The following is a 23,051-nucleotide window of genomic DNA, read 5'->3' on the forward strand; positions in this document are numbered from 1 at the left end:
GCATGTTCCCCTGGTGTCAGTGTTGTATGAAATGTGTTTTCTCAATGTCTTACTCAAAATTGTAGGTCAGAGCATTTTAGAAGACAGTTGGCTGACAGACAGCATTGCAGCATTCAAGAGCCAGAACAGAGCTATTGGAGGTGGTTCATTCTCCATACTGACTAGGAACCCCAACTTTGCTTCAGCCCTGTGGGGGAATTTCCATACACTACAAGACATGGCAGTTTGCAGGATTAGGCTATGCAGAAGTTGTATCACCAATCTTGAATTAGGTCCTTGCTCACACCTTACCATGTGAGGGAAATGCAGGGAATGCACTTTGTGTGTATGTGTAATTGAAAAAAGCGCAAACCCATATAAGCAGGAATTTGCAATCTGTAACAGGAATTTTGCTCAGTCAGTTCTGCCAAGTGGCACGTGCTGCTGTTGCTGTGCTGCTGTGCAGGGTCCAGTAAGTGCCTGTATGGGAAGCTTTTGGCAGATCATGCAGTAGATTGTACTGTGTGCGTATATGTTGTAGTAAAGATAACATATGTCTCCAAGAAAATTGAAGACTTGATTTTTATTCAAATATATTCTAATTTTTGTCTTTGTTAACTGTTTATTGGGAGGAATGTTTCCTCTTGGGACATCTTGAAGGGTTTGGTTTCAGTATTTGTTCTGCCAGGAACTTTGCTTGTGCTATGCTAAGCAGCAGATACTTCCTGCTTCCAACTTAGCTCGAAGCAAGCACTAAGGAGCATTCTGAAAAACTTGTGCTTTTCTTTTCTAAGCAAGCTAGTTCACTTTTTGTTTGTTCCTCTCTCCCTTTTTTTTTTTTTATTCTGAGATCTCTTCTCTGTTTTGCATTTTTCAGACATGAATTATTACTTACTTGACAGTAGAGGAAAAAACTCAACCTGGTTTTCTGCCATATTTATGAAAGTTGAACTTTTGAGATTTGCTGAGGGGTTTTTTGTTTTGTTTTGGGTGGGTTTTTTGGGGTTTTTTTTTGGGAGGGGGTTTTGTTTGTTTGTTTTTTGGTTTTTGGTTTTTTGGGTTTTTTGGGGTTTTTTTGTTTTGTTTTGATTTTGGTTTTGTATTTTTTTTACCTGTACCCAGGGCATTAGTGCCAATAAACCAGTGTATAAACTTGAATAAGAGCAGCTTGTAGATTTGCTTCAAGAGCTTGGAGCTGTCTATGCATTTCAACAGGTGCATTAGCATTAAAGGCAATTTATCAGTCTTCACATGGATGCTAGTTCTTTTAATTTGGCATCCTAGAATTTTTATTTAAAAAAAAAAAATTGTATCTGAATCCTAATTCCTGTTCTCCCCTACTTATTTGGGGAGAGAGCATAACCATTTCTGTATATTTCAGAGACCTTACTGTTCTTTTAATGAGAAGAGAATGCTGATGTCAATTTAGATATCATGGAGTGTATCCATAGTGCTGTAATGGTACATTTCAACTAACTTATTCTATTGTGATTAAACTTTTTCTTTGGCTGAGTATTTTATCTGAAAAAGATGAGGCCTGTAGCTTACTAGGCTTTAAGTTATACCAATGTGACACTCTTATATGCACAGCATCAGAAGGTCATTCTGTTGTATAAGCATAATTACCAGTATATTCTGTTAACAGTGGTCTTTTCAAAATGGTCCGTTCTGCAATGCCACGCTTACACGAGTGGATTTTTGCCAGTGCTTCAGGACTTCACTTGGGAGTTTTGGGAACAAAGGTTATAGTTGGAGAAAAACTTCACGGAGTGCAGGAGAGAGTTAGCAAACTAAAATCATGAAGACACTTCCATCTTTCCATAAATGTGATAGGAAGGAGAAGAACTTCTGACTATTGCCTTTAGCAAGTACATACTTCAGGTGAAGTGAAAATCACCTGCACTTTCTTGTGACTTAATTATTTTGAGATCTGAGGGCTAGACTGCAAAAAGACCAAGGTGCATGTTTGTGTTGATCATTATTTCAGTGTGTATTTGATCTGGGGCCATACTGCCATGGCACCTAGTGAGCTCTCTAGGAGTCTGTTTTTGATAGACTTAGAAGAAATGTGCTGAATTGCCTTCGCAGCTGTTTTGACTGTGCTATTCCACTGGGATTTCCTGATAGACCTTGTCCAAATGCTTTTGTTCAGGAAGAAAGTTACAGAGTTTCTATGGACAATTTTGATGCACTTCTCTAGATCCTGTAAAAACAGGTATTAGGTTAGTTCATAATCTGACGTGGCTATATGAAGTTTTTTTTTTTTGTTTTATCTTTGAACATTTGCGAAATTTTTCTAATTACAAACAGTCATTCTGTTATTTGGCAAGAACAAAACTGGAAGACATTGTTCTGTATTGTTGAATAGGTGATCAGTAGTGACTAAATTAAAATGCAAGTTTTGATGTGATGGAACTCTTCAGAAATCACTTTCCGGGATTGCTACTTAAAAGTACACAGGTCATTTGTTCACTAACAGTTTTCCAAACCTCAGAGTGTGGGAGACAATCTTTTCTTCTGCGTTGAAGTAGCTATGAAACTATGCTATTTAAAGCATAATGCAGATCAATCGCATGTCTAGTGTGGTTCATTTCTAACACAACCATTCTTGAGTTTGGCTGATTTTAGTAGTATTTAACAGCAGAATTTTAGTAGTTTTGCACACAAGTAATTCGAAGGAAATTGGCATCTTGAGGATCTTCATGGATTTCTTATCAATAGTCCTTAGATTTACACATTGGAGGTACGTAGCTTAGGGGATACTAGCAGATTTTTAACTTTGATGGTTTTCTTAGCTTTGGGAGTTAAATGTGCTATTTTTTCAACTTCTTTAACCTAGAAGTGGTCTTTGTCACTTCAGGTGACATCTGCCAATTGATTGTTTCTATCCTGATTGACTATTACTCTTTCTGAGAAAGCCTTTGTTAGGCTGAACTCGGGACAGTCAGCGTTTAAGAAGCGGTTCACTCCATTTTAACTCGTTTCTGTGTTTCCTTTTCAATAGTAACTTTTTTTGCTGCTAGAAATTAGGTTACTATGAGGGAAGAGGCCAAGGTGCAAATCCTGATCTGGAAATTTGAAAACATGTTTAGAAGGGATTTTTGTCATCAAGTGACAGCAAGTTCTGCAAATTTATGCTCCAGTGCAGGGTATTACAGTGGGGCCATTTAAATTTGCCGTCTGATTGCAATATTAGCATCACCCATTCTTTCCCTAGCTGAAAAATTCCCAGGTGCTGCCATGGGTTTCTGTTAATGGGAATTCAAATCTGTGTGGTACACTGATTTTTGTCAATCTTTATAGGTACTGTAAATACAAGTTCAGTCATACTGTTGTTCTAAGCAGGGGGAAAAATAACTAGAAATTCATGAAAGATGTCAATTAATTTTACTTCCCAAAAATGTTTTTCTTAGGAAGTACTATACAAGGGTATCTCAGGCTTATTGCTGCTTGATTATGTTGTTCAAAAATCCTTTTGCAGCCCATTCAAGAATAAGCATCAGAACAAAAAGGAACTGAGGAAATCAGGTTTACTAGTTTAATACAGGACCATGTGCTCAGGGAAAATTCAGTTTACCATGTAAGCCTCAGATCATTTGACAGTACACAGTATTACATGCAGTATGTGCCCATTTAGTATTAAGCAGCAGTTTATATAATGAGTAGGTGGTATTTAATAATTCAAGAGATCATTACTAGCTTTAAACAAGAAGTGGGAGAATTAGACTTTAAACTGGACATGTACAGTATCAGCATCATGAAGGATCAATGCTGAGTCAGTATTTGCTCTTTCTGTCATGGTGTTCTAGATTGAGGCCATAAGAAAAGTGAATAGGCCATAAGAATAGTTTTATGCATGTAGATGATTTCTAATGCTCAAGTTTAATTATTTGAATGTGTATTTAAACTCTTAGCAGTCCATTAACCATGATCTGTTGGAGGGAAAGTTAGGCAATTTGACAAGCTGTTTCCAGAAGCCTGCAGTAGTGTCACTGCAAAGTCGGTTGTGGTGCTGCTCTTCCCTGCTCCCTTAAGTGGTGATGGCCATGGCATCAGGTGTGGCCTGGGAGTGCAACATAATCACTGTTTCATCAGGGCTTGTTACAATTGCATGGTTTTATTATAGGGAAAGAATAAAGGGAGTTAGATTTCGGTAGGTTGTCAGGACTGTTATGACTTGTGTTACTGTAACTTTAAATTTAGATTGTGTTTTTAAACTTAAGCCCATAAGGCTATATGTGGGATAAACCCTTACTCCTTGGCAAAGAATAGGTACGTGGAGAAATGAAAGATGGGTAAGTATACTCTAGTTAATAAGCATTTGACTTCTTGCCTTCTGTGTAGGTGTGTGCAGGGCATACGACTAAATACCTATTAAAAAAAAGTAATTGTTCAGGTTATGAAAGTGCTGTTTCAGAGCACTTTTGTTTCATGCAGACAGAAAACCTGTTTAGGCTTTGAGTAGATGAGAAATATACCAGAGCTGAAATATGCATGAATAAAGGAAAAAAAAAAAACCAAAACAAAATAACAACATTTACTCCCCAGTCGAGTTGGGCTCTGAAGCAGCAGAGCGTGAACTCTGTTAAGTGCTTTTCAAGTCAGTGGCAGTGTTAAGCTTAGCCAGAAGGTGTCTCGGGTGATGTAGCATAAGAAGAGTGGCATTTTCTGCTTAAATTCATGTTGACTTCTTTTTTTAAAGTTGTGATCCCCCAATAAATAGTATTGAGAAATTTGACTTAATGAATGTGCACTGTAGCTTTAAAATAGAAATTTTCCCTGGAACCCTAAGATAAAAACAAAGAAACGAGTACAAAATGTGCCTTTGCACATGAAAAGGGTATGGGAAAACTGGAATAAGTTTCTGCTTGCCTGAACTGCTTCACCCCTTTTCTTCCCATTAGTTGATAGGAGAAGTGGTTGTTAAGGCACTGGAAAAGTGGACTTTGCCCTGGTCTGTCTCTTAAAGACACTTAGCTCCTCTCTAGAAAGCACGAGGCAGTAATGGTTAGATCACAAAGGGAAAAATCTTGCTATTTATTTACCTGATAAGAGAGTTTTCTGAATAGTTGGGAGCTTTCTAAGTATTATTGTGACTTTAGGCTGACATTAAAAACAGTTAAATTGTTTGCTCATGGCATTTCTTCAAAAAAACTATTATAAGTAACTCCCTCCCCCTTTCCGTGTTCTTGGTTCCAGGGAATGCTAGAGAGAGGAGTGACTTGGCATAGTTTTCAGTCTGGATCCAAGCATGTTGAATAACTTTGTCCCAGGGGAGAATTAAAAAAAATGCAGCAGATGGCAGCAATGATGCATCAGACTTCCTATCCTTAGGAACAGTGTAGCTGCAGGCACTTGGAATCTTCCTGGGTTGGATAAGGGGCAGGGGGAGGGTAGATTTCCTCTGATCTTACTTTACAATTTCAAAGCAGACTTGCTGAAGAGGGGATATACTTCTTAGCCAATTCAGCAATCTTTTATGGTCAGAGTTAATGGAATAAGGTGCACAACCAATGAAATAAATGGCACAGAGTTCGATGTTTGTCTGAAAGAACATTTGAAACAGAATTTAAGGATCTGTCTTGTCTTACACTCTCACATATTTTCGGTATCTTTTAAGTAACAGAGTAAAGTGCTGCTCTAGTTGTACACTCTGTAAGCTCTCTGAAGTGTGGGGTCCAAATCTGAAATAATAGCAATGCATTTGAGAGGTCTGGGCGATGTGAGGTAATGGAAAAGCAAAGAAGAACAGCTCTGTTTAGAGGAGAAAAAGATTGCTGGGTGTTTTCAGCTTTTTTGTTGAACTTTTATATTTGAGGAAACAGAACCACTTTTTATTAGCAACTACAGGAACTTACACTTATAGAAGTATTTCAGTATGTAAATGCATGTGTGTTAAAATGGTTTAGTTGTTCCAAGGTCAGATGGAATTTGTTTATGTACAACAACGAAAACTATACTGAGGACAGACTTCAGGAAGGAATAGCATTCAGTTAAATTACTAATAAATATTTCTGAGTTTTTACTAAAAGAATACACATTTTTTTCTGAGGTAAGGGTAATTAATCCTGTCACAGTACCCATATGAGGTGGGTAAATGATCTTGAGGCCCCCTTCAGTGCTGTAAGACACTGAGGAATTACGTTGGGTTTTTTTTTTTTTTTCATGCAGATAACAAATTTTAAAAAAAGGCTTGGAACAGAATTAGCTTCTGATAAGGTACAATGACTGCTCAATGGAATACATGAGGTCTTATCTATCTTTAGCCTGTTTTTCCTAAAGAAGTAATTGTGGTGTAGGTTCAGCTCTGGGGGAAGGGAGGAGAAGGAGAAAATGGTCCAAAATGTGTTTGATCTACGTGTCGGATTTAAACATGTAAAGCCAGAATGCATTTAACCCTGTGCAGAAGGTGGGAGTCACATTAAATATTAAAATAAGTAGTTTCTGGCACACATGGGCATTGTGAAAGATGTCATTTAAATATTTTAATAATTTGGATGAACAAAACTTTTTAGGAAATTAAACAATAGAAGTTCATAAAACTCAATAATACTCCTAAACAGACTGTAATCTCACTGGAAGGAGTATTTGGCTTGAATATTGCAGTGTATATGATGAAATACTGAAACATTGCTCAGCAACTGGGATTTGGACTTTGAGTGGCAATGACATATGAACCCCTGCATGGTTTTAAAGTGTGCTATTTTTGGCAGTTGGGTGTTGGCTTGTCTGCTCGGTAGCCATAGAAAGTTAGTGTAAAGAGGAAGGTGATTTGCAATGAGAAGACCCTCTGACACTACTTGTTAAACATGGGCTGCTGCTTCAGTAAAGAATTGAGTAACAGCACGAGTGAGGAGAAAACCAACTTGTTACAAAAATCTGTGGAAGAGGAAGCACCAAAGTCAAGGATAAGTAAAACTTTATCTTCAATTTTTGGAACTGTGGAAAGCCAGGATCTGCATACAGTGGGAAGGACAGTTAATGGGGCAGCTGTGACAGTCGGCACTGAACGTGTTTGTAGTGATGATTGCGCAGCGTCAGATTCTAAATCTGGCTTTTGGGGTAGAAAAGCAAAATATTCGTCATATAATGGGAATACTCCCCATGCGAGCCCTAGGAGGACGTATGGCAGACCTTTTAGCTTCTTTAATTCCTTTAGTCACCTCCTGAAAGTCTCTGGTACGTATGGAAATCTGCAGAGAAGTGAGGAAAAGAAAGATAAGATTATTAAAAAAAGAGCACCTAAAAAACCTAAGAATAATGGTCAGCATGTGAACAATATAGAAAATAATAATAGCAATATTAATAATGAAAATGCAGCTGCACAAGGGCATTGCTTGTTTGATCATATTCCTAATTCACATGTACCAGATATCATAGACAAAGGCTTACAGAGTGAAATTTCCTTAAATAGAAATTCTCTGGAGGATTATGCAGTTACATGTGACCATTCAAGGCAAAATGAAACAACAGTAAATGCTGAAGACAGCAAGAGTGACAGCTTACAGAAAGTTTCGAGTTCATATAGAGAGATGCCTCCAACATTTTCCTGTCTTGATGTAGACAGCAGTCAAAATGTCAAAGACAAAGAGTTTTACAGCATTTGTGTTGTAGATGCCGAAGATCTGAAAGGGGATGAAGAGGTGCCAGCTACTGAGCATGAAGAGACTGCAGCAGACATAGATAACTCAGCTGTTACTGATGAAGGAATGTGCACCATGGCACGACCTCTAGACAGAGGGAAGGAATTTCCAATGCAGCAATTGGCACAAGTGGAAGCTATGTTTAATTCACAGAAAGAACTGTTTAAGAAAGAGGCTAAATCAAACATGGAGAAAAAGGATATAAAGGAAGATTGTGGCCTAGACATCCAGTGTTCTTTTGATAACTTACTGACTGACAGGTGTCAGGTGCATAGGTTAAATACTGACAGTATAGTAACAGATGTCTTAAAAGCAAAAGTGCCTGATGAAATCATCCCTGAGAATCAGCAAGAGGAGGTATATACCCTGGGTAGTGCTGCCAGTTGGAATGAATCACTGCATGCAGCTTGTGATCCTGTAAAGCCTGTGGATGCTGCTGGAGAGGACCAATACAGCCCTAATTCAGAAAAGATGGAAAACAGTGAGCTTATTTCCAGTGTATTGTTAAACACTGGAGTATCTAATTCAGGAAAAACTGAGGAAAGTAATCATTCTGATGTACCACTTGTTGTGCCGCTAACTAGGCATCCCTCAAGTGTTGTGGAGCAAATAAATACTAAAGAGGTGGTAGAGAACATGGGGAGTAACTTTAAATTGTCATTAGAGTTACATGAAATGGACAATGCAGGAAAACTTGATGAGGAAGTCTGCTTTCTAGAGCCAGAAAATAAAGTGAACTCAAATGTGGAAAAGAAAACACTTGAAAGAGCATATGGTGATAGCCTAACATTTTCACCAGACTGTGGTGAACTTCACAGCAGTTTTGAAGAATCCTTGAAAGAGGAAGAGAAATGCACGAGTACAGTTTTGCATAGCTGTGAAGCTTTGAACATGACTGAAACTCAGCTAAACTTGGAGGGAGTTTCTTATTTTCAAACTCATAGTAAGGATTGCACTGAAATCAAGGCATCATCTGAAGCTGCAATCCACAGTGGCATGGAGGAAGATATCTGTGTGAGTGCCACTGAACTAAAAAGTAACTTGCTTGAGAAAGCTGGTAACTTGAGCAGAACTAGACCAGGGGTAAGTGATGGCACTGTGACATCTCATGCGTATAACCCAAGCACAGATGAAATGTTCCTAAAGGAAAACAGCCTAGAGTGTCAGGTTCCACAAGAGAATAAAGGTAAAGCATGCAAATATTCAATTTCAGATAACAAAACCAGTGTCTCTTCTGTTTCTGTGGAATGTGAGCGTATGAATAAAGTAGACGTGAACAGCAGACCAGATGAACAACAGGATGTATGTTCCTTCCAAACAGTGGAAAATCAATGGAGTGCAGAGACTGAGTCAGCCAAAATAGCTGGGCATGTACTAGAATCTGTAAAACAGACAAAATTTGAAGGTCAGCTAAGTGAGTCCATTGATAACAAGGCAGAAAATGTAAAACAGAATCTGGATGTTAACATTGCTGATTGTGATAAAGACATCTTCAGCTGCAGTAAAGGCTTGGCTGACAGTCAGAATGCTCCCTCTGACTCCACTGTACCTGCAGCCAAGGACAGTTGTATGTACAGGAGTGTAAAATTAAAAGATGCCACTAAAAATCTAGAAGATGCCAGTAAACTCTTAAATAAAGACCATAAGTTTTTGCCTTTGTTTTGTCAAAATGCATGCTCTCATGAGCATGAGAAATCAGCAGAAGAGCCTGAGTTGTGTCACTGTGCCAGTCCAGAGCCAGAAGTTGGGAACACTCAAGTTTCTGTTGGGCCTTTAACTGAAGAAAGATCAGAAACTCGTGAAAAAAGTATGTGTGATGTAAATGAATGTAATCTTCAGAGTAGTGAAGTAAACCAGTGTGTCAGCATCCATGCAAAGGAGGACCTCACTGGTTTTGGTTTATCAACTGAGACTCTAGAACCTTTTACCAGGGGGAATTTGAAGCTGTTGCAAGCCGAGACTACTGAACTGAAAAACACCAGTTACATATTAAATGCTCAGATGAATGACTTGACCACAAGCTGGGAACAGATTCAGCCAGATCACAAGATTTTCTCAAACAAAGAGCTTGGAGTTTGTGTTGACCCAAAGCAGGTAGACAAATATGCTGCTACTCCTTCATATGAAATACCCCGTGCCTCTCCTGGTGCAGCAGGATTTCAGCAAGGCAGAGAGCAGTGCGTGTTAGGTCTGATGGAAGATGGATCAAGTGACCAGAAGCACTCCTGTGACCTGGACAGACAAAATCCCCACATTGAAATGTGGTCACATTTCATCAATCTTCAGACTGGCAATGCCGATTGGACAAATCAGCTGCTTTCTGACACGGTTCCTTCTGGTAATGGTGAATATCTAGTGGGCTTTTTATGGAATAATGCAGCTTCCAATGATACCATGAAGAGTGACAGACTATGTATAGTTGAAGAAAACTTGCAGAATGAATCTGAAAATTTAACAAGTGCTTCATATCCAGTGGAAACTTACCCATATCATCTGCTAGCACCAGAGTATGCTGGTACATGGGGATGGCACAATAAAGATGAACTTGTAAGTATTTTCCAGAAGTGATTTGCTCTTAAAGCCTAAAGCTGAAGCTAGGAGTTTGACTAAGCCAAGTCAGACTGTGGTTTCATTAGTTAAATAGATGTTATTTTGTCCTGAACCTGATCACTCCCTTTCCTTTGAAAAACTGAATGGTGTACAGAATGCAGAAGTCAAAATTTCTGATGAATTTCTTTTTTCATTCTGTTTACATTGTGTGAAAGTTCAGTCATTGGCAAAGTAACTTGATTGCAGATTCTCAGTTCCTGTTGAACTTAAGATAAACAGTGTGCCAAAAGGAAGCTTGCTACAAACCGTTCTTAGTGCTCTTTAACTTTGTATAGCAAGAAATGTTTGTGGATTTCCTGAAGTTCTTGTTTGGTAGCAATTAGGAAATCTTTTCCTTATTTCTGGAGGTAAGTGGTGGTGTAGAGAGGAGTGGCTGCAGGGGAAGTGAGAGGAAAGAGCTAGGCTGGATCTTGGCTAGCTGGGCTAAGAGACAAGTGAGGATGTCCGGACACAATCCTGAGATGCTCTGTGGACCCTGCTCAGGCAGGGAGGTTGGACTGGATGACCTCCAGTGGTCCCCTCCAGCCTTACTCTGCAGAAGTCAACCTGTAGCAGCTGCTGCTCCTTTTTCTTCCCTGCTGAGCTTCCCTGGAATTGTTCCCCGCACTAGCTGTGTTGGAACAGCTGCTCTGACCTTGCCCAGCACTTGCAGTGTGGGCAGTGGATTGTACTTGAGGCTCTTGCTGTCTCCTGGGGGATCTTCTTATATTAAAAATGGAAACTGATGGATCTTGCTGTCATTTTTGAATCCTTACTATGCAAGTAATGTCAAACACTTCCAGTTTTTGAAAGTCTTCTCTGTCATTCAAGAGATGTGTTTAAGTGAATTTTTTGAAGTTCTTTTATTTTCTGGATATATTTCCTATGCACTATGATAATAAGTATTTGAATGCGTGTGTTTCAGAAGATTTAAAGCTTCATGGGGTTGTGGAGTGCCTGTCTTTAAACACTGTAATGTTCCTAGCATCTGTAAATTTAGAAAGCAAATTTTTAATAAGCCTTTTTAGCGTGTCTTATCATGAGCAATATTCTTTCCCAGTGTAATTATATTGAAACCCTCAACATGTATTCTTGTTATGGAATAACTCAATGCATATTGCTCAAACATTAGCAAAACAAGTCTGATGGTACTCTAAAAAAGTATTGTAGTACATGTTTGCACTGCAGAGAGCAATCTCCCTGAAGCACAGATGTAACCATTTATATGATGGTTGTATATAACCATATGTAATCATTAAATGTGTCCATTTCCAATCCAGGTTAAAAGAGATTATTTTGAGATGATTTAACTTGATCTGGTTACTCATCCTTTCTGTCCTAATGCTCTGTTCCTCCTCTAGAAGTAATAACAGATGTCATGCACGTCTTATTGCTTTCAATTTTCCATATCATTAAAACTGTTACATGTTTATATAATTTCAGAAAAATCCCTCTACTTTTGTATTTTCTTGATTTTTTTAAAATAGTATTTTGAAGAAACTGATACAGTAGCAATATGATCGACATCAAGTAGACATGTATATTAGAGAACTGACTGAAGTCTAGGTCAAGGACAGGCTGAGTTAGTCTGTCAAAGGCAAAGAATGAAATGTTTGTTGTCATTTGCTCTGCTTGGATAGCCTTTTCTGGTAGTTCTTAATCAGGGAAATGAATACTGTGCACAACAATTCAGTTGTGTTTGTACCTGAAATGATTATGGGAATTCAGTTAATATATCCAGATGTGAAAAAACATGAGAGTAAAATATTGAGTTGTATGTCTGATATTGTTATTTGAAATTGAATGTATTTGTGTACCAGATGCCTGCTGTGCATCCCCAAAATGCATAATCAATTTCTTTTTGCAGGAGTCAACCAAGGTTTCTGAGCTAAACCCCAATGCAAAGGTGTGGGGAAATCATATGTTACACTTGGAAGCAAGTGGTGCCACTGATGGTAGCGTGAGCAAAACGTGGGAAGAAATACCTGACCAGCCTCCAGATTCTTGTAAAGAAGGTATGAATAAGAGTTTCTGTCTGTTGCTCAAGAACGTAAAATTAGGTCCAGCACTGTCTCTATTTTAATTTTCTGCTAAAAATTTAAAGCAAGTATGTAAGCACCTTTATTTCAGATTTAGTTGCAACTGTGGTGTGACTGTGATTGTGAAGAAGGCGTTTTGAGAGTGTTTGTGGTGTGTGCTGCAGGACTGGACGCCGATGGCGACAAAAAGCCTCAGAACGCGGTGCTGACAGAGCTGCCGGAGCCGGCCCCAGCTGCTCCGGGCTCCGAGCACACGGACATGAACCCCTTGGCTCTCGATCATTCCGAGTATGAGTCTATGCATGAAACCACCCAGACAGGTAACAGAAAACTAAGATGTGCTTGGACTTACTTTAATAACAAACTAAACGCGTATTTTGAGTTGAACAGTGAGCATCTGAAAACAAAAAAAGCCCCCCGAACTATACCAGTTTTCTTGTTCAATAGATGCATTCTTTAATCAGACGCTAGGAATTCCTGTATCTTTTTCAATCAAACTTAGACATGTTCAGAGACCAGTCACCTCCTGGTTTAAGTCTTTCAAAGTGATGCACAGAATCAAACAAGTGTGTGTTTCTGGTTGGGTCAGGTACTGACTGGGGTGAGATTCACATACAGTTTGTGTCTCAAGTACTAATGTTAGTCTGGGGAAAGACCTGTTTTATACTTGAAATGCTAGAATAAGCAACATTTTAGTCTTAACTTTTTCACACTCTTATTTAATGAACTTCCAGGATTTCTCTTCAGTGCAACTGTTAGTAGCTGTAGTTTATACCAGATGGTATGTTCTAAGAAGCTTCTGGAAACTAGCCTTGAGATTCGCCATGCTTATATTTCATTGAATGGGACAGAAGGTCTGCAAGATGCATGTGGGATTACTACTTGAACTGAGATGAGGGATGGGAAGGAGAAGAAAATGTGTTGGGTGTTTCTTGAGATACATGACAGGTCTGTTCATTGTGCTTAGCTGATTTTGTATTTAAAATTACCAGTATAGCATCCGTAATAGCTGGAAATCAAGGCAACTGAAATCAGACACAGTTGCAGCATCATCCTTGCTTATATTTAAAAACTGAAAGTTCTCATTAACTCTTCTACTTAAGGGTACTGTTGGGCAATATTAAATAATAAATAACTGGCAAACAGAAAATTGTATTAATAGTGCCTCACACTCAAGAAGGGAACACTATTCTTCAGATTATTGCTGGGACTTGTCGTCCCAGTGTGTCCTTTATGTGCCCAAAATAATTAACTTTTAACAGGAGTCCCGTAGTGTTGTAAAGAGCTGAACAACAGGTTGGGTCTGGTGCACTTGATGAGAAGTGACACATGGTCCCTAGTCTGAAATCTGATCTTACATATTTTAGTCATTATTTTTTAAGGTGCATATAATTTTGGTCCTTGCCAGGTTTTGGACAAGAAAGAAAGAGGAGACAGGAAATAGTGGTTGGAATGTGATACATGTATTTCTCAGGTGTTGGCGTTCTCTTCATCAGAGTAGAACATGTGAAGGACAGCATGGTGGGAGGAAATTAGGAGTGAGTTTAGGAAGAAGAAATGCTAAGGAGAGCTGAATAAAAGGATGAAAGTTAGTACAGGGAAGGGTATAGAGGACAATAGTTGGTGTGAAATACTTCTAAAAAGCTAATTTACATTTACATACATATATATTTCCATGAACAATGTGCTACTAAATGTTTTATATATCTCTAAAGGCCGCACAAAGCTTCTACCCTTTAAACACTTCTCCCACTGACCCATTGAGTTTGCTCTCTACTGACATTGATATATTGTGTCTAAACTAAAAGGAACATGAAGTTCCTGTTTTCCCCATAATACTTTGTAAAATTCCACATATAAGAAAAAAATTAATTTCACCTTCTTAGCCAAAAGATTGTAAATTGATTACATGTCTGTTGTTAGTAGATTGGATATCTGCTGATAATCCATAACTATATTTTTGAAAACCTTCTCTGAATTAATGTGTTGGTAATTTAGAGTGAGACCAGAAGTACGGAGTGCCCTCCTTTGCGCTGTTGCCTTGCATTGCATTAGTCAGGGTTTCGTCAGCTAGAAATTGGTTACTTTCTTGAGAATGGAACACAGATCCACACGCCAAGTCACTTCAATATTTACTTTGAGATGTGCTTGTAGCTGTTCTTCTAAAGGAGCTTGAGGTTTTTATTTATTTGGAGAACAGAAGTTAACAACTAAAGTCAGACCTGGTTTCTCTTTTCTGTCTTAAAAGGCGTTGCCATGCAATTTCGGTAGTTGGTAACTACTACATACTGAACATCCATTGAATTTGAAAATTCGTTAATAGTTATGTAGTCAGGAATGACATGATGGCTTGTTTAAAATGGATATTGTGTAATATAGCAGAGCTACTTTTTAATCTGAAGTATTTTAACTCTTAGGTGGAAATGAACAGTTGCAGCCAGAAGGTCAGGAAGATTTACGAGAATTACTGAAAAAGACACTGGAATTCTGTTTATCTAGGTATGTATTTACCTGAATGTACCAAACTGGAGGATGACTAACAACTTGGGACGTATGTTAATCTATTTCTTCGTTGTTACTTAAAACTGAGTGGAAAGGATGAGAATTTGGAAAAAGTAACACACAGATTTCAGAGTGTTGTGATGATGTGCCTCTTAAAGCTTACCTGAAACCTCTGTGCCTAATGGATAAGCAAGCAAATATATGGGTTTGAAAAGAGAGTAGTTACAAGCAATTATAGATCAGGTGAATTTTTGTGATCTTTACTGGTCATAATTAAAACTGAGTAATTTAGACATTTATCAAGCTTTGTTTAAACCAGTGATTTTCATTAATTAGCAAAAATGCTGAAGGAATATGTCTTCTACTACGTGATGGATTTTTGTTTCAAGTTTATTGGACAGAGTTAATCTGTGACATTTCCCTATTTTTTTTTCTCCCAACAGAGAAAATCTTGCCAGTGACATGTACCTTATATCACAGATGGACAGTGATCAGTATGTGCCAATAATGACAGTAGCAAACCTTGATCATGTCAAGAAACTCAGTACTGATATGGATTTGATTGTTGAAGTGCTGAGATGTAAGTAAAAGTTCCTCAGTGCTAGAAAGCATTTTGGTTATTGGTGCAAAACTATTAATCTGAATTTTTCTTCTTTTTTCTTATTGTATTGCAGTAAAATGCCATTATTTTTCTGTACAGCATTAAGTAGCTCAAGCAACTGAAGACCATCAGAGTTACAGGACTGTAGTTTTGTCAAAGCTATTCTGTATTCCAGCTATTGAATAATGATCTGTGCAAATAAGGAATTAATGATTTTAAACTGTGGGGTGTGGTGGGACAACTCACGTGACTGGAGGATCATGATGGATATCTCTAGACTGTTCTGTAAAGACGGGTGGGGAAAGAGGGATGGAGGGGTCTTACTCTTTAAGGAGAACCTCGAATGGATAGAAATCAACTGCATTAGTCATGGAAGCTCCATGGAGTGCCTGTGGACCAAGACCCTGGGGGTTGTTTCTTGCTGTTGGTATCTGCGACTGACCTAAACCAAGACAATAATGCCAACAGAGCAATATTTGTGTCACTTAAGTGAGCTTTGGGTCAGCCAAACCTAGTTCTTACAGTGGATTTCAATGGCTTAGATATTTGTTGGAACAACAGTACAGCAGCTCTTGTCATCCATCAAGTTTCTGGAACGTGCTGAGGACTGTTTCCCCATACAAGTGTTAGATATGCCAACCTGGAATGAGGCACTGCTGGACTCACTACTAAGAAACTAAGAAAACCTGCTTTGTAATATCTCAGTCAGTGGAAGCCTTGGCTGCAGCAATCACAGAACTGTGACGTTTGGGGTCGTGCTGAGCACACTGAGTGTTTCTAAGGTTTTAGATTTTGCAAGAGCAAACTTGAGCTTGCTCAGAGCACAGCTGGGAGGCATTCTGTGGGAAGTTTCCATGGAGGATAGAGGCACTAACTATACTAGTGCTGGGAGTTCTGTCCTGGAAGCACAAAAACATTTCATCCCCTGTAAAGGTAAGGGAAGTAGGTGAATCAAGAGACCCCCTTGGCTTAACTCTGTGCTTCTGAGTCTGCTCATAACAAGAGAGAGGCATACCAGAGATAGAAAAGTCGATGAATACCTGGTGAGAGCTACAAGGGCATTCCCAGGGTGTGCGGAGATGCAGTTATAAATGCAAAAATCTCAGCTCAAATTGAATTTGGCCAGAGCTACAGGTTTTGTAAAAACTAGAAAACATTCTTCAGGCATGTGAATGATGAACAGAGGAAACACTGTCTGCTTGTTTCTTAATGTTCAAAAATATTTGAGGCTCTGCATTGTAAGCCTGCGTTCACAGCATTTTTTGGAGTGCAAAGCTACTAGGTTTGCTGACAGCTAAAATGCATTCTTGTCTTTTCTCTCTTAGCGTTGCCTTTAGTTCAGGTGGATGAAAAGGGGGAAAAAGTTCGGCCAAATCAGAATCGCTGTATTGTGATTTTACGTGAAGTACCTGAATCTACTCCCATTGAAGTAAGTGTTCCCTTTTCCCTTAGGACTTGGAAGTTAAATTTCTTCTAGATTTCAATAAGCACATCACATTTTTTACTACACTTTTAGTTTCTAACAGAGCTTCTTAAACTTAGTTTATTATTAGTTTGTTTGGATAAGAAATATTTTTGATAGAAGAATGTTGCTCACAGGAAGACTGTGGGAGAACCTGTAGTTCTGCAGAGGGCTGAGAAAGTGATAGTGCTGTCTTTGGTAGAGATACATCAATTTCTTGGACTTTGTCTTACCTATATGCATTCGGTGCTCAGATCCTTGGATAAATAGACAAAGATGAAAGAGGATAAGTCTTAGACTAGAAAATGCCACTGTTGCACCTTGAAGCTTGTTCAAGTAAAGTAGTTAAAGCTTTGTAAACGTTTCCATAATGCTAAGGTGAGAGGTGTCAATACGTCACTAAGAATCTCCACTGGCTTGTGGAATGAGTGCAAGACTGGAGAACTTTGTTCTTTGAAAGGTACTTAATGCCACTTTGATGGAGCAGGGACTATGACTGATGGAAATATTAGAAAAAATTATGGGGTCATAATTAAACCATCTTGTATATTCAAAGAGGAGAAGGTGTAGATTCTTGATGATGGGCATATATTTTAGTTTCTCTTCCATTTAATTTTACATGGAAGACTAAAGATTCTGAATGAGTTGCTCCTCTTAAAAACCATCATACAAAAATCAGAAGTACTGCAGTGTAGAAACTGGTAACAAAAAAGTAAGTGGCCTTAATAAACAGGAGCATGAAACAAAATGTCAAAAGGAATTGGAGGGAAGAAGTTGGATGTATGCTATGTACATAGCTTAAAAATAGTGGCTATTTCTAGCTTTCGAATTGAAACACAGCCTTTTAAAAATTGCCTAGCTTTTAGTATTGCAGATTTTTAAAAAATTTTTTTTTCTGTCATCAGTTCATCAGGCTGGATATATTAGCATTGGATGTTCACTCTTAAATGTTGGACAACAACAAAGTTCTGAGGAGTCTTTATTTTCAGAAGAGTTGTCTCCAGTGAAATGTTTTATACATTGTGTTTAAATTTGTTGTGCTGGAAAAATCTGGACTTAACTAACCAAATTTAATAGCCTATGTTTTCCATAAAATTCCATAAAATTTCCATAAAATTCCAGGATGCTGTGGGGCCTCCCAAGTTGTGTTGCCTTTTGATGCTGCTCACCTCAAATCTGTGACAAAACAAAAAAAATATGCAAATGAGTTAAAACAAATAAGAAATCCAGGGTCTGGTTTTTTTCTGTAGAAACTAGCCAGTAATGTTTGAGGTGACATAAACCCTGTTTTACATGGATCTGTAGACATACGAGTTAAAGTTTACCTGCAGGTTTCTGCTGAAAGGGCAGGATTTTCCTGTCCCATCCCATATGCGCAGGTTTTCATGTGGCTCCATGGTTTTGGAGACAGGGGAGAAATAGACATCTTTCTGCACTTGATGCCAGGTTTTAATGTCTTCTGTGGCCTTAATAGCTCCCAGCTAAACTTCTCTTGCAGTATGGCCTTAGACAGTGCTAGTTTGAATTCCTTCCAGTGGGGAGATCAGAGAGAGCTGACACTACTGCAGAGGTTCTGAACTACTCTATTATGTTTTGTGAGCCCAACTGTGCTTTCTCTCTTTCTCAGAGTGTCAGAGTTTTGCATTTTATACTTATGTTTTCTTTTCTCTATCCTTTCCCCCTCACCTCTCCACCTCCTTATCCAACCACTTTCCCCAGGAGGTTGAAGCACTTTTCAAAGGAGACAATTTGCCTAAGTTCATCAACTGTGAGTTTGCCTATAATGACAATTGGTTCATCACATTTGAATCGGAAGCTGATGCACAGCAGGTAACACTGTTTTTTGAAGCATATTAGAATGTAAAAGTAAATAAGGATGATATGAAAGTGAATTGACAGGTCGTAAACTGTATTATGAATGTGTAACAACTTAGAAAAATACCCCAAACTGCCAAAACAATAATGCTTCCCCTTAGGTAGTATCAATTTTTCAGTAACTATTAAACATAACACCTAAGAGGTTTTTTTTATCTTGTTCACATCCCTGTCTTTCTGGCTAAAGCTATGATTTTTTTTTGTACTGAGAGTGTTGATATTTTGGGTGACACATTGAAATGCTTCAATCATAACCATTAAGAGTCTTATTTTAATGCTACTGAAGCACTTAATGATAAGTTAAATGTTGCTAAATGCAGATGATGTATGAGTTTGCTATACTGTAACATTAGTAGGCACTCCAAGAAATACTTTTAGGCTTACCCTGTCAAAATTTAAGTTTCCTTTTTTTGAATTACATTTGACAGATCTAATGATTTCTTTTTTTTTTTTTTTTTCTTTAAAGGCTTACAGATACCTTAGAGAAGAAGTGAAGACTTTCCAAGGAAAACCAATTAAGGTAAACAGAGGTTTATGATGTTAGGTGTGTTTATGCTCTGGGTTTTGTGGTGCTCACTGTGATTTCCAGTATAAATTCAGGTGGTCCATTCTCAGCAGCCATTTGACCTGGAGGTGGGTTTAGAAATGTAGCACATACTACTTGACTTCTCCTTCCCCCCATTTCTGGCGGTGGTATATCCAGCCCAGCATCAGGCAGCAGGGAAGCATTCAGCTGTTCCTGCTGTCCTTGGATGACAAAGCAGTGGCTGATAAGTGTCCAGTAAAAGTTTGAGAGCTGCTAGTTTGAACCATCCTGATTTAATTTGAAAGGCTGCTTGTAATAAATAATCTAATCTCCTTTGCAGGCAAGGATAAAAGCAAAGGCAATAGCTATAAACACATTTTTGCCAAAGAATGGATATAGACCTCTGGATATGAACCTCTACACGCAGCAGCGCTACACAACATCCTTTTACATACCTCCAGTATACAGTCCCCAGCAGCACTTCCCACTGTACAGCTTAATTGGCCCACAGACCTGGTCAGCCACGCACAGCTACCTTGACCCTTCGTTGGTAAGTCTCTTGGTTCTGAAACAGTTGTATTCTTTTCAAAGATGATACTATTTTCTTATTGAGATGTAGGAAACATACCTGTCCTGAAGAGGGGAGTTTAAGATTCCAGTTCTTCTTGAGAAACTGTCCTTCAAAATCCTTACCATGGTGTATAAGATGGATTATTTGAAAATTATGTCTGATCTCAGACTGTAGTGTGATTCTCTTCCTAAACCTTTTAGGTTTTGAGGCAGTTCTTTAGTAAAGACTTGTCAAGTTATCAAGTTATCTTGATCTTCTAACAAGAAGTTAGGTTGTAGGTTAACATGCAGAATTGCCCTATTTGGCACATTCTTAAAGCAGAATATTTTCTGTGCAATAGTAACATCTCTTTTGACAATGAAAAGTAAAATTGCTTTTGCTAATTACAAAAATCACTTTTAAATTGCTTTTTAAATTATTTTTCTAAAGGGGCTGTTGGTAAGGCTTGAAGCTAGAGTGGTAGCAGTAAATCCTTAAATACTCTAATGAGACATCTTCTGTATCCTGCAATGCTGCTTCCATCTTCTGCATTTTGACAGTCTCATCAGAATTACCTTGGCCCCTTTTAGTTGGCCTTTGTTACCCTACAAATTCACGGACAGTTTCCTATAGTGACTGGGAGGTTCAGGCTTCCTAACTGGAGCCTCTTTCTCCCCTCTGGATATGCCTCTTTACTTGTGGCTCAAAGAAATGAGGGGAGCAATGCTCAAAATTAGAAGTTCTTTAGATGTTTTTTTTGGCAGAGGATTAAAGTGTCCTTGAACAAACTTGAGCTAACATCCTCTGTACTGAACCACAGCTAATTAAAAAGTTGGTGTGCTAAACACTTCACACAGGAAAGGGAACCAGAGCCCTTGCAGGGGGAGGCTTTCTGGGGGAAATGAAGAATGTGGACGAGACAAGGTAACACAGAGAGCAGTGTTATTCCAGGAGAAAGCTGTCTTATTAAGCTGCAGTGAATGTGAATCTGCCTGTAGATAAACAAAGCCTGACTATTGCACAGTCTTGCTCTGGGATACTGAAGGAGCTGGATGGGAATGGTATAGAAGATGCAGGTTAATAAGCCACAGGTTCAAGCACAGCATACTCTGTATCTACCTTATGTTATCCTGTAACTAAATTTGTATCCAAGAAAGCTTACTAGTCCTGTCCTTTGGGGCAGACACCATGAGTTTGCCAGTGTTAAAGATCTCATACTTTCTTAGTCAAAACAGGAAATCTACTATCTGCACTTTGCTTTTCACTGTTTTGCAGTGTATTGTCATTGGTTAGCTGCATTTTATGTACATGACTGTAACGTGATGTTTCTTGATTCTTTTGTAGGAAGAGCTATATTTGAATAGAAATCACTTGAGGAGAGCAGGGACCATGAGGAATCATGACACAGCAATAATTTTCATGAGACAGGGTTGCAGTGTGCATGTAGAGACTTGTGTGAAAATACAGCAAAGTTTCTCTATTCTGCTTCAACATAAACGCTACTTTCTCTCATCTCAAATTTGAGATTGAATGCCCTAGTAGTGTGGGCATACCATTTTAGTCCTGAAATTTGAAAATGACAGCACTTCCTTAGGATTCTAAAACTACCTCATTCTCCATCATATACTTAAAAGTATTTGAGAAAATACTTTTTTCCTGTTTTGGGGGGAAAAAAAAAAAAAGAAATTGGAAAGCAAGTGTGTTTGAACCAGTTGACTCCTGTGGATATGCTTTTGGTATTATTGTAAAATGGGGGAAAAATATTTTGTTCCTCCAAAAGAATCACACTTCATTATAGAGAAAGAAAAGTTGAATATTGCTGGGGTCCCTACTATATTCGATGTCTTCTCACTTTTCAGGTTCAGTGGTTGCTTAGTACCTTTGATGGAATTCTGCAGCATTCATGTTGTAACTCTTAAACCAGAAAGCACTTCAAAGTATTATTTTGATGAAACTTTGTTCCTTGAGGAGCTTTGTTGCAGGCCGTTTTTAATGGCTTTTTTGTGAAGCCTGAGGTAGCATTTGCCGTCGTGCATGCTAGGTTAGGCTACAGTAGTTTTATATGATAGCTTTGGGGTTAAATTTTCTTTTCCATTGATTAGTGATTTATCTTGCACAAGAAACCTTTCTCAAATTTAAATGTACCTTTATAGCAAATGGTCTTAATCCCAGCTGTTTCTCACTGTTAAATAGAATGTAGGAATAGTCTTGTTGTTCTGCATTGTAGCTGTTTTCTGGGGGAGAAGACAAGCAAGCATTTGCTGGTGCTAGCAGTAACATTTCTTAAATGAGGCTCACTTAAACATTTAAATAAAAAAGACAAAAGTCTGCTAGTGAGATTGGAGAAATTACTTTGAACATGCTTCAGGTTTTGAGGCATCTTGCTACTACAAGACATTGATATGCACCCACCTCAGAAAATGTTTTGCTAATGTTGTTTCTTTAGACAAGAAGACAGTGTTTCACATGTAGAATAAGGTGGTAAGATCTGAAAAGCATCAGAATTCCACTTGATATCCACTTATTCTCTAGGCTTTATTTAGATTTCACATGGAAGTAGAATGAGGAACTAAAAATAAGTTGTTGGGGTTTTTTTAGGGAGGAATTCACATACAATAATAAGAGAAACAATTTCAGGCCATGTAGATTAGAGGCTCTGACAAAGGAAATATCTCGGTACTCCCAAGTTGTCTGTAGTATGATGTGAAATAGGAGGAGAGCTGTTCGACTTAAAGCCAAGAATTTTGGCTTGATGTTTTTCAGTCCTCTTGAACTGTCATGGGTTGCATATGTGTAGTGCCTGACTTCTCAGAAAAGCAGAAGCTTGAGGTGTTTTTCAGAAATTTTGTAAGTTAGCTACAATGCACCAGACAGATGCTCAGTTGCTGTTTGAGACAATCTTTTGAGTACTGTCCTGCACAGAATACCATAAAATATGGGGTTAAGAAAAGTAATACTCAGTTTGTGTATAATGATGAGCATGCAATACGTTTTTTTAGGTAACACCATTTCCAAATACTGGATTTATCAATGGGTTCACATCTCCAACCTTCAAGCCTGCTGCTTCTCCACTGACAACACTCAGACAATATCCTCCCAGGAACAGGCAAGTTCATTTATCTTTTAACAATACTGTTGTATTATCTGGCACATGGGGTTTTCATCTGCTTATTTTAGTAACACCAGCTAGCTTGAGAATACTTGTGAAACTGAAGCTGGTGCCAAAGGTGAGGCCAAAGGGCGGATGGTGCTCCTGATGTTAACGGATGTAGTGTATCAAAATGT

General features: G+C 38.4%; 1 protein-coding gene across 4 annotated transcripts in view; it reads left to right on the top strand.

Annotated features, from left to right (window-relative positions):
• Positions 1 to 23,051, top strand: part of LARP4B (La ribonucleoprotein 4B) — a 55,627-nt gene that overhangs the window by 18,251 nt on the left and 14,325 nt on the right. For 2 of the 4 annotated variants that reach the window (XM_066200552.1, XM_066200542.1), the window contains exons 3-11: positions 12,079 to 12,226; positions 12,415 to 12,570; positions 14,668 to 14,749; positions 15,196 to 15,332; positions 16,679 to 16,782; positions 18,535 to 18,645; positions 19,157 to 19,210; positions 19,557 to 19,766; positions 22,766 to 22,872. In XM_066200552.1, coding sequence (XP_066056649.1) covers positions 12,079 to 12,226; positions 12,415 to 12,570; positions 14,668 to 14,749; positions 15,196 to 15,332; positions 16,679 to 16,782; positions 18,535 to 18,645; positions 19,157 to 19,210; positions 19,557 to 19,766; positions 22,766 to 22,872 — 1,109 coding nt within the window. Of the gene's footprint in view, positions 1 to 8,213; positions 10,170 to 12,078; positions 12,227 to 12,414; positions 12,571 to 14,667; positions 14,750 to 15,195; positions 15,333 to 16,678; positions 16,783 to 18,534; positions 18,646 to 19,156; positions 19,211 to 19,556; positions 19,767 to 22,765; positions 22,873 to 23,051 lie in introns of those variants that run through there. The other 2 variants (XM_066200530.1, XM_066200533.1) reach the window with 2 other exon arrangements.

This window comes from Chamaea fasciata, unplaced genomic scaffold (genome assembly GCF_029207755.1).
Source record: "Chamaea fasciata isolate MVZ Bird 193981 ecotype frontalis unplaced genomic scaffold, bChaFas1.0.hap1 SCAF_1, whole genome shotgun sequence".
In the NCBI taxonomy this organism is placed as follows: domain Eukaryota; kingdom Metazoa; phylum Chordata; class Aves; order Passeriformes; family Sylviidae; genus Chamaea; species Chamaea fasciata.